Source organism: Amphiprion ocellaris, chromosome 3 (genome assembly GCF_022539595.1).
Source record: "Amphiprion ocellaris isolate individual 3 ecotype Okinawa chromosome 3, ASM2253959v1, whole genome shotgun sequence".
Classification (NCBI taxonomy): domain Eukaryota; kingdom Metazoa; phylum Chordata; class Actinopteri; family Pomacentridae; genus Amphiprion; species Amphiprion ocellaris.
Genome location: NC_072768.1, coordinates 26,639,836 through 26,652,099, shown reverse-complemented (window position 1 = coordinate 26,652,099; position 12,264 = coordinate 26,639,836). Strand labels below are relative to the sequence as shown.

Genomic DNA, 12,264 nt, shown 5'->3' with positions numbered 1-12,264 from the left:
CTGAAGGCTCTGCCTCCCATTCTACTTTTAGAGATTGTAGGAACAACAAGTAAGCCTGCAGTCTGAGAGTGAAGAGTTCTGCTAGGATAATATGGTACTATCAGGTCTTTAAGATATGATGGAGATTGGTTGTTAAGAGCTTTATGTGTCAGAAGAAGGATTTTGAATTCTATTCTAGATTTAACAGGAAGCCAATGAAGAGAAACCAATATACTAGAAATATGATCTCTCTTGTTAACTCCCGTCAGTACTCTTGCTGCAGCGTTTTGGATCAGCTGTAGATGTTTCAGAGAGCTATTGGGACAACCTGATAATAAGGAATTACAGTAGTCAAGCCTAGAAGTAACAAATGCATGGAGTAGTTTTTCTGCATCACTCTGAGACAGGATGTTCCTGATTTTCACAATATTTCTCAGGGGGAAAAAGGAAGTCCTACAGATTTGTTTTATGTGCGAGTTAAAGGACATGTCCTGGTCAAAGATAACACTGAGGTTCCTCACAGTAGTACTGGAGGCCAATGTAATGCCATCCAGAGTAACTATATGCTTTGAAAGCAATTCTCTAAGATGTTTGGGGCCATATACAATGACTTCAGTCTTGTCTGAATTTAGTAGCAAGAAATTATAGGTCATCCAGGTCTTTATGTCCTTAAGACAATCTTGCAGTCTGGCTAGCCGATTAGTTTCATCTGGCTTCATAGATAAATACAATTGAGTGTCGTCAGCGTAACAATGGAAATTAATACAGTGCTTCCTAATAATATTGCCTAAGGGAAGCGTGTATAATGTGAACAGTATTGGTCCTAAGACCTTCATGAGATCTTTCTCCCTGGAGTTTGCGTGTTCTCCCTGTGCATGTATGGGTTTTCTTCGGGTACTCAGACTTCCTCCAACAATCCAAAAACATGCTGAGGTTAATTGGTAACTCTAAATTGAACATAGGTAAGAATGTGAGTGTGATTTATTTTATTTTTTTGTCTCTACATGTAGCCCTGTGATAGACTGGTGACCTGTCCAGGGGGTCCCCTGCCTTCACTCTAAGTCAGCCCCCCACGACCCTAATGACAATTAAGCGGTGTATAGATAATGGATGGATGGAACTAACTGCAAAGTTTAGGCTGCAGCTTGTCCTTGCATTGTGTTAGGGTTTTTCTGGTGACCCTCTCCAGAAAGAAACAGCGCATTAAATCAATTGTGTGTAGCTCAAAACATCTGCATTTAAAAAAAAAATGTAATCTTGTTTTTTCTTTACTATAAATGAATCAAATTCCATTGTTATACTGTTTGGTTGTGCTCTAATCACACTTTCTTCTCTTGGCTCAGAGCTTTGTAAAGAACCAGCATGTGTACAGCTTCATCAACAAACTCACATAACTGTACCTCATATGATGTGCTCCCTAGGACAAGCGGACAAGTGTGTGTTCTTAGCATTAATATGTCCTTGGGCTGTTCGTATTGTGCTACCACATTTCAGTGCAATGCTGGCCTTCAGTAGCACCTTCCTTATCTGTAATGAGCTGTATTTCACATTTTTAACCTGTTATGGATAGAGTTTGAGTCATTTTTTTACGTGAGCAGCCCCAACCTGCTGCTTTTCATAAATTCACTCTCCTCCTCCTCTCTATTGGTTAAAGGCGCACCATAGCAGCTCCATTTAGACACAGAATTGGCAAAGAAGCCCACACAAAAAGCTGTCAGGAAGAGATAAGTCGCTGCTCACTTTGTGTTGCTGGAAATTGCCACTTTGACTTTCAGAATGTATTTGTTGCTGGCAGTGTTGTAACAAGCGGAAGAATAATGGTTTAATTTTTTTTCCCAACAATCCCGTCCATATGTAGCTTGTGAGCTGCACCTTCTCGTGATTCTGTTGCTCATGAAAACTTAAAATTCTCATACAACACAATATGTCAGCTGTGGTTCACTGGACAGAAATGACCAATAACATTTACGGGAATGATTTTCATTTTTTCTGGCTTGACTGCTGTATTCTACTCAAATTGTTTTTCTACAGGAAAATGTTGTGGAAAATATCTGTTCCACCAGACTGCGTTATTGTGCAAAGGCTTTAGGCACGCTGCATCTTTAGATTCTTTTTCATCAGCAGTACTGTCAAGGAGGTGTCTGGTGGATCACAAATTTATTCTGTCAGCATGGCAAGCAACCCAAACATACAGCTGTCATAAAAGCTATATTTAGCCACAAAAAGAACAAGGAGTCCTCCAACATCATGCTTAGAAGTTTTTTTTTTTCAAGCACCCTCATTTTACTTTTAATGTCCAATACATTTGGACAGCACTATATTTCCTTAAGCAGTTTACAGCAAAGGCTAGCTGAAGAAGTGAATATGTAGAGGAGCAGTTAGATGGCTGGTAATGCTACCACGAGCAATTATTTCACAAATTTTTTTGTGTCATTGTACTTTTATTATGAGGTGTCAAAAAATACAGAAAATTTCTACAGCCCAAAGTGACATCTTATTATCTCTTGTTTTGTTCAACCAACAGTGTAAACCCCAATGCTATTTAGTTTACAGTTACATAAAATTAAAAAAGGAACACACTCTCACAACGGAAAAGCCAGAAGACTGCTAACTAGCAAGATTGTATATGCAGTTATGTGAGTGAGAGTAAAATGACTAAATGATATGTTCATATCCCCCCCCCCAAAAAAAAAACAACTGGCAAATATAGCGAATATAACCAGATCAGCACAAATGTCTTGTTGCAGTGTCTTGTTTTAATTAGTCTGTTGTGTAGTATCTTGTTTTAATTAGTCCGCCAAGGAACGCAGTGGAGGTTTTCTGGCAATCGGTGTTGGTTTGCCTGTCTGTTAGCAACATCACTCAGATTAACGGATTTGGATGAAATTTTTAGGCAAGGTCAAAAATGACCCTCAGGATTTGTTAGAGATTTCTGTATCATTGCGAGATAGCGGCAAGGCATCTCTGTAACTATGACAACAAGTGAACACTACGTCAACTACCTGCTGTCGATCATATTATTGTGATCCAAGTACATATCCACCCCTGCAGACTTATCTGGATTTATCCATCGGAAATGATACAAAGAACAATTGATTAAATTGTGGGGATGTTTCAGAGTCCCATCATTCCTGCTGCCTGCCACATATTTAGGTCACGTGATTCAGTATCTGTACATAACTTCCACATACAAAACAGATGCCTGTGCTCAGCACAAGGTCATTTTGTTAATAGGTACATCTATAATAAAGGGCCACATTCTATGTTGCCATGATTTCTGATCATCAGTAACTAATAAACGAATGCTGCATTTCGGAAAAAAAATGCTGCAAATCTGACAATGTCTTATGGGGGAATGAACAGCCTTGGTGGAGTACTGTGCTGTCTGAGTGCTTTTCTAGTTCTTTTTGTTTTTGTTCTTCCAACTTGCAGACACAAGCCGTCTTCTAATATTTGCTGTTACTTTTAAAGTTACCACCTACAATATTTGGATTTACATACTAATTGCTAGTCTTTGTTTTTACTTTTGTTTGGACTCAACAAGATTTTCTAGGGTAAAAATGAAATTGCTTTGTCAGTTTTGGAGAATCCTGCTGCTTGACCTGATATCCTGATATACACCACATAGCTCCATTGGACTCTCATTTCTTGTATCACTGCAGCAAAGCAGGCGCTGGTAATCAGAAGAGCTCATTAAACTACGAACAAGTTTAAAAGAACCTGAATTGTTCATTTAATATCGAAATCACAGCAGAAAAGTCTGTAATAGCAACTCATTAGTTTGTCATCCAAGGTTTTATCCATTTATATTGTAACTTGTTAAGAGTCTGAAACTTATCCACGTTGTGCTAATTTCGGTGGGGACACACCCTCAGTGTTCGTAAAGACTCCAGGTTATCTTGTGTAACTATCTTGCATTCACAAAATATACACCAATCAGCCACAACATTACGGCCACTGACAGGTGAAGTGAATAACATAGATCATCTTGTTATAATGCAGCGTTCTGCTGGGAAACCTTGAGTCCTGAAATTCATGTGGATGTTTGACATGTACCACCCACCTAAACACTGTAGGTCAAGCAACCTCCCATCCCCCCGCCCCTCAATATCAACAGCAGTCCTTGATGCCACTTGCTGCCCTCAGCAGGACAATGCACCCCAAAAACACCACAAAAACTGCTCAGGAGTGGCCCGGGGAACACAACAGAGCTAAGGTACGCAGGAACCTAGGTTCCACACTCCCCAGATTCAAATCTTTTTGATCTGTGGGATGTGCCAGGTTAAGCCTGATCTAGGTAGGTCCCACCCTGCAACCCACAGGACCCACAGAATTCACTGCCATCATTCCGGTGCCACAAGACCTCCCCACTGGTCCTGTGTCCATGCCCCACTTTGACGGAGTTTCAGCAGCATAAAGGAGACCAACAAACAAATTCTGCAAGTGGTCATAATGTTATGCCTGATCAGTGTATATTAGCATTCAAACAGTTCTTACATCCTACCATGCAACAAAAATGACACGTATGAATTTTACAGTTCTGAAATGAAACCAGGGACATTCATTTGAAATTTAGGTTTAAGCTGTCCTTTCCATCTTCGACAAGACAGATTGATCTTCCTCTGTTGTTCGGAACTTTGCTTCCTAATGAAAGACATGTGTTTGATAATGAGACTCCACTATTCTCTGTAATAATGATGTCAAACTCTCTTACACTTTAACAATGACTCTAATCTTCTACTTTTGTTCTGTTTCCCATCTGTCCTCCCTTCCTCTCATATTATGCTCTTCCTTTCTATTTGATAATTCTCCATCTCTCCTCTCATTTTTCTCTCTGTACTTTTCTTCATTTCTCTCGTCCGTCATCTCTTCTCTCTCTCAGGTGAACAAGCAGCAGCTGCAGGCGGTGAAGGATCGTTTTCTGGCCTTCCTCAATGGGGAAACGCAGATTGTGGCAGATGAAGCTTTCTGTAATGCTGTGAGGAGCTACTATGAGGTAAATTGACTGATGAATCTTGTGTCTTGTAAAAAAAAAAGAAAAAGAAAAGAAAAATGTCTGCATTTTTGGCTTTGCAAGTCTGAGGGGGAGTGGGGCTCTCCTCTAGCATTGTCTTGATTTCTGTCTGTTTGTGAGCCGCAAGCAAACTGTCAAACAGGTGGAACAGATTTGAAGAATTATTTATTCTGAGAATAACAGACAGTTCATTTCACTGTTTCACTGTGTATTCAGCAACAGTGGAGAAACTTCATGTATTTCATTGATATTAATGATGACATGTAGCCATGGATTTGTCTTTTCTACATTGCACAGCTGACTGAAGTGTCTGATGGTAGGACTCACATTAAACACATAGGCCATTGTTGAGTGTGTGCAGCAGCTGACTAATTCATTTGAAAGAAACAACATATGATGACAAGTTCTGTCTACCTACCTTTCCTGATGGAAGGTCTTTTACTTAGCAAGTTAATTTGGCAAAGGGGGAAACAAAATACTCAAACCTGAACAAGCACTAATTGAGCATTTTAAGTATGTCAAATCCTCAGCCTCTCACTTGTTATTGATTAAACCCCTAAAGATCCATCTCTATGTATCAAAGTTACATACTTAAAAGTTCTTCACATGAAAATAATCCCTTTCTGCCCCTAAGATAGCTTAAATGTAACCATTGCTTCCTATCAATTGATAGTACGGATCTATAAAGTCCTGAAGTCTCTCCACTCACCCCTCCACCACCCACTGCAGATTGAACACACTGGCTCACCTGCAAATTGTACACTGTATCGTTGTTGTTGGGTGATCAAAAAGTTCCGAGACACCGCATGTGTGTGGAGCACATCACAGCCACTTGTATGCATGTGTGAGCAAGAACACATTTATGAGTTCTCCATGGACCACAAAGTGGAACGGAGTGGAAAACATCACGTTCTGTGTTACTCAACAGCCTGGATGATACAGCCTTTATATGGACAACCATCAGTTGTGACAAGGTCTGCAGCTACCACTTACAGAACAAACAGCAGTTTTCACAGAGGAATATAACTCAGTCTTCAGGACAGGTAAAGGTGCATCAGGAGGATGCTTGTTGTACACTTCAACATTGATGTGGTTGTTCCCCTGGGATTTCATCCTGCAGGGTTTGACTGTCAAGGTAGAAACATGAAACTGAAACTGAAACATTCTGAAGAGTCTGGTGGAGAACATTTGCTGTAAATGACATGAACTTTTGGGGGTGGCATATGGGTAGTCCAACACACTATGTGCTCAGTCATAGAGTAGGGGTTAAGCAGTTTTTTTGGCCACAACAACAGAATCCGCTCTCCGACCACCCGTTTCATCAGATTTGGCCTGTGACTTTTTCCTCTACTCTAAAATCAAATTCAACTTGAAGGGACTGTTCTGACACAAAAGAGGAGATTTGGTGCTCATCACAGATGGTACTTGGCACATTTACCGAATGAGACTTCTAGGAGCGTTTCAAGCAGTGCAGAAGTGTTGTCTCACAGGCTACTTTAAAGGGGATGGTAATGGGAGGTGTTATTCTGAGAACTCTGGGACACTCCATAGGCCCATGTGGTGGTGACCTCAATCATAAGGTAGACAGTCAGTCAATTACCCCCCAAAACAAAGCAGAACAAAAAAATAAACACACACCCTGCCTTATAATTAGGGCTGGCCTGAATAGCAGTTTCTGGGCTCCGAATTTTCGGCCCGATTAATGACTATCCAAATATTTGGGTTCGCTTCGTAACGTCCGGGTGGGGGGGAGAGGGATGGACGGAGGAACAAACTGAACATTTGGTTCGGTCTAGGGTTGCCACCCGTCCCTTAAAATATGGAATCGTCCTTTATTTGACAATCGATTGTTGTTGTTGCGTGTTTTCATAAACGTCTCATACACATCTCTCACACACTTATCAAAACTGTATAAGGAACAAAATAAAACACAGGAAATCTTTAGGGCAGCCAGTGTCATCTTCGTAGGACCTGTGTAGCGAGGACCCGATGCGAGGTCCAGCGGATAGACCTCAGACTTCTCTGTGTGTCCAGTCCTGCCCGGTCCTGCCCGGTCCTGTCGCGGGTTGCCTGGTTACAGACGCTGCTGCGCCCGTGCGGTTAAAATTGTCTACACCCGGAACTCCACCACGTCTAAAGAAGCAAAAACGTCTGCAAATGTACTGACGTGAGTGGGAAGACTCGAACCCCTGGCAATGGGTACAAGGCAAACTCTGTTTCCTGTTGCTCATGGACTGGCTGAAGTAAGCCAGGTTTAGAAATACCTTCAATTACACTTTTTACAGTCTTCATATCTATGTCATCATAGTCTGTAGATGTTTTATTTTTACACTCCCTAACAATGTTTAATATTTCCTTTTCATCAACAGGTGTAAGAAACATGGTCATAGGATTTATTTCTATTAAATTACAATTATAGGTCTCTACGTTGGTAAATTTCGCAGCAAGGTTAGGTCCAACATCCACAAAGAATTTATTAAATGTATTAACTACCTCTTCCATATTATCTATAGTTTTATTTCCTACTTTAAAATGTTGTGGATAATTAATCATTCTTGACTTATTTCTAATTATATTATTTAATATGTTCCATAAGCCCTAGATATTATTCCTATTGTTTGCTAATATCTTATTATAATAATACTATTTACATTTCCTAATGATACCTGTCAGTTTATTTTTATACTTCTATTTATTTTCAGCTTCATTTGTTCTACTCTTTATAAATCGCCTGTAAAGAGAATTTTTCTTCGTACATGCATATTGCAATCCTTTAGTCATCCACTAGTTACACTTGCAATTCCCTTTTTTATCATATGTTTTTTATTGGGCAATTTTTATCATATATTCTTTTAAATATTCAGCCAGGTGTTCTGTATATACAACTTACAATAATATTTTTCCTTTTAATCCTCGTGATTTCTATAGTAAGACATTCAAGTAAGTCATCTACCACCATAGACTTACTTTCAAGCACTTTATAACTATAGTTTGAGTCCACATACATGGCTACACCACCACCATGCTTGTTTGTTTGATTCATACATATAAACTCATAACCTTCAATACCTAACTGTATTTCTCTTTCACTGTTAATCCAAGTTTTGGATATTAAAATTACAGTAAACGGTTGTATAAACTTTTAAATCACTCTTAATGTGGTCAAAGTTTGCATAAAGGCTTTGGCTATTAATAATAATAATAATAAATTTGATTTATAAAGCGCTTTTCCAAAAACTCAAAGACGCTGTACATAAAATACAATAAGATAAAACAAAACTGTTAATTAAAATCAATAGATAGTAAAACAAGTTCAAGATAAAATACAGAATCACTTAAGGAAAGCAGATCTAAAAAGGTGAGTCTTTAAAAGGGATTTAAATGTGGTGAGGTTGGTGCAGTCACGGAGGGCATGGGGGAGTGAGTTCCAGAGTGTGGGGGCGGCAATGGCGAAGGCTCTGTCCCCCCAATGTCGCCGGCTGGTCCTGTGTGGGATGGAAAGGAGGTTTGTGTGGGAGGAGCGGAGATTCCTGGGGGGGGTGTAGGGGAGGAGCAAATCGGTAAGGTAAGAGGGGGCAAGATTATGGATGGACTTGAAGGTGAGGAGAAGCAGTTTGTACTGGATGCGGTGTGAAATGGGGAGCCAATGGAGGTTCTGCAGGACGGGGGTGATATGGTCGTGAGAACAGGTTCGGGTGAGGAGTCGGGCAGCAGAGTTTTGAATGAGTTGAAGTTTATTGAGAACTTTGGAGGTGGAGCCGAAGAGAATGCTATTGCAGTAGTCAAGGCGGGAAGTGACGAAGGCATGAATGAGGGTTTCAGCGGCTGAGAAGGAGAGGAAGGGGCGGAGACGGGCGATGTTGCGGAGATGGAAATAGGCAGTTTTGGTGATCTGATTAATGTGGGGTTCAAAAGTGAGGTTGCTGTCAAATATCACACCGAGGTTGCGGATGTGAGCAGAAGGAGATAGGGTGGTGTTATCAATGGTAATGGGGGGGTGGGGAAATGGTGTGAGTGATTTAGGTCCAATAAAGATGAGATCAGTCTTGTCGCAGTTTAGCAGGAGAAAATTTTTCCTCATCCAGGATTTAATGTCGGCCAAGCAGCTGGAGAGAGAGGGGAGGGTGGTGGTGGCGGTGGTGTTGGTGGAGATGTAGAGTTGGATATCGTCGGCGTAGCAATGGAAGTGTAGGTTGTGGCGGCGGATGATGTTGCCGAGGGGGAGGAGGTACAGGATAAAGAGGAGGGGGCCAAGGACTGATCCTTGAGGGACACCATGGGACAGGGGGGCGGTGGCGGATGTGCAGTTGTTGACCTTGATGAATTGTTGTCGATTTGTGAGATATGATGTGAACCAGGTGAGGGCGGTGCCGGTGATGTTAATGGAGGATTGAAGGCGGGACAGGAGGATGGAGTGATTGATTGTGTCAAATGCTGCAGAGAGGTCGAGAAGAATGAGGATGGTGACTTGTCCAGAGTCTGAGGAGAGGAGGAGATCGTTGGTGACCTTGAGGAGAGCAGTTTCAGTGCTGTGATGAGAGCGGAATCCGGATTGAAAGGTTTCATACAGGTTGTTGGAGGTGAGATGAGTTTTCAACTGGGCAGCGACGACACGTTCTAATGTTTTGGATAAGAAGGGGAGGTTGGAGATGGGCCGGAAGTTGTGAGGGGAGGTTGGATCCAAACCAGGTTTTTTGAGGATGGGGGAGACAGAGGCGAGCTTGAGGGGTGAGGGGACACAGCCAGTACTGAGGGAAGTGTTGATGATGTTAGAGATGAGGGGGGAGATAACAGGGAGGCAGTTTTTGAGGAGGTCAGTGGGGATGGGGTCCAGGCAGGATGTGGAGTTTTTAGTTCCAGTGATGAATTTGGGCAGGTCCAGGGGGGAAACGGGCGAGAAGTGGGCCAGGGGGGGAAAGTTCAGAGGGTTTGGTGGAGGAGAGGGGGGATCAAGTGAGGTGGGAGAGGTGACAAGGCTGCTGTGGATGGAGATGATTTTGTTATGGAAAAAAGAGAGGAATAGGTTGCACTTGTCAGTGGTGAACGAGTTTGAGATGGTGTCCGGGGGGGCAAGGAGTTTATTGACAGTTGAGAAGAGGGACTTGGGGTTGTTGGAGCTGGTATTGATCAGGTCAGAGTAGAAAGTGGACCGTGCAGATTTCAGGGCGTCTTTGTATTGTTGGAGGAAGTCGGAGTAGGCTTGACGGTGAACTGTCAGGTTTGTTTTCTTGACAAGACGTTCCAGCTGTCGTTTATGGGCTTTCATGCGGTGGAGTTTGGGGGTGTACCATGGAGCAGAGTGGGAGAAAGTGACTAATTTGGATTTGAGGGGAGCAAGCTGATCAAGACAGGAAGAGAGAGTATGATTATAGTGGTTGATGAGGTCAGTGGGGTTATTGATTGATGGGGGAGGGGAGATGGACAATGCAGTGGTCAGTGAGGCGGAGAATACAGAGGGGGAGAGTGATCTAGTGTTTCTAAAAAAGATTGTCCGTTTTTCCTTGGGCAGGGGGGTGGGGAGGCTGATGTCCATAGTTATTGCTAGGTGGTCAGAGATGGAGAGATGACAGCTGGAGATATTTAGGACTGTAAGACCAGAGGAGCAAACCAGATCGAGGATGTGTCCATGGTTGTGGGTGGGGAAATTGACATGCTGGGTGAGGTTGAGTGATTGTAGGAGGTCTAGGAAGTCAGAGGCAGATTTACTGTGAAGGTTGTCCATGTGAAAGTTGAAGTCACCAAGGATGAGGACTGATGGAGATGTAGCTAATAGCTGGGTGGCAAAGTGGGAAAAGTCAGGGAGAAATGAGGGGTTTGGTTTAGGTGGGCGGTAAATGATAGCAGTGACCATTGGGGTGGGACCGGGTAATTTAAAAACAAGGTGTTCAAAGGAGGGGGAGGCAGGGATGGAAAGTGGGATGGTTGTGAAGACCTGTTTGTGGATGACTGCGATGCCGCCTCCTCGACCTTCTGGGCGGGGTGAGTTGAGGTACGTGTATCCGGAGGGAGTGGCTTGGTTGAGTGGGTAGAAGTCCAGTGGTTTGTGCCATGTTTCGGTTAGACAGAGGAAGTCCAGTTTATTGTCCAGGATGAATAATTGTAGAATGGGGCCTTTGCTGGTGACGGAGCGGGTGTTGAAGAGGGCAAAGTTCAGGTGAAGTGTGGATGTGTGATTAGGGGAGGGCTTCTGGGGACAAGGCTGTGAGGTCCGTGGAAGTGGGCGAAGGTTAGCAAAATGGCAGTTTCTGAGGGAGGGCTGCCGAGGTTGTCTGAAGCTGATGATGGTGGGGATTTGGCAGCTAGTTGAATTCTGGTAGAGCCGGGGTGACGGGCAGGGGGAGCCAGAGGGGGGAGGCAGTGGGTGTGCTGGAGGGGAAGATGGGGGGAGTTCCAGGTGGGGACAGAGGGGGGCGCTGTAGCTGGGAGGCGGTTCAGTGGAGCGTGAAGAAGAGATGGATGTAAACACTAGCACTAGTCAGTCTGAAGTGTGGACGGTGTATTGGATATTTGAGACTAAAAGTGATCTGCCGGACCTGTTTGGATGAATGCCATCACTGTTAAAATATTCTGGCCTGTTCCAGAAACAGTTAAAATTGTCAATAAAGTTAATTCTGCTGGCACAGCAGAACGAGCTAATCCAGGTGTTCAGGCTGAGCAGTCTGCTGAAGCGCTCAGAATTGTTGTTCACCATTGGTAGGGGCCCGCTAATAAAAATAGACTTTCCGCAGTCTTTCAGTAAGTCCGTCAGATATTGAAAATCACGTTTTGTCTGCTCAGACTGGGGGCGCGCTGTGTCGTTGCAGCCGACGTGAAGGATAATGCGGTGTACAGAGGAGGGGAGTGAGCGGAGAACGGAAGGAATTTTAACAGCGATATCTGCAGCTGTAGCACCGGGGAATGACAGTGTGATAGCGTTAAAGAACCTGATGCCTCTCATGATACTGTCGCCAATGATGAGCGTAGTGGGGGCGAAGAGTGGGGCAAGTGGTGGACGGGAGGTTGTGAACTTACGGGAGAGGTGGAGTGGAGGGCTTCCAGCTGAGGTTGCGTCGGGGCTGGTGTGCAGAGGAGCCGCCGCGGGTGCCAGCTGTCCCTGTGGCTCGGTGTCGGTAAGGGGGGAGGTGATGGTGGAGCGATGGAAACGCAGCGATGAGGAGTCTACAAACTCGCGTTGTAGACAGCTGCTATGATGGTCCAAATCTTTGCCGACGGACCCGGCGGAGTGGCGGCGAACCGCGTCCCGCAGCAGACGTCGTCGGGAGGTTGCGGAG

The 12,264-nt window shown here is 43.6% G+C and overlaps 1 protein-coding gene across 8 annotated transcripts in view; it reads left to right on the top strand.

Moving 5' to 3' along the window:
- cadps2 (Ca++-dependent secretion activator 2) overlaps positions 1 to 12,264 on the top strand; it is a 388,988-nt gene that overhangs the window by 65,290 nt on the left and 311,434 nt on the right. For all 8 annotated transcript variants that reach the window (XM_055006857.1, XM_055006836.1, XM_055006847.1 and 5 more), the window contains exon 2: positions 4,862 to 4,975. In XM_055006857.1, coding sequence (XP_054862832.1) covers positions 4,862 to 4,975 — 114 coding nt within the window. The remainder of the gene's footprint in view (positions 1 to 4,861; positions 4,976 to 12,264) is intronic.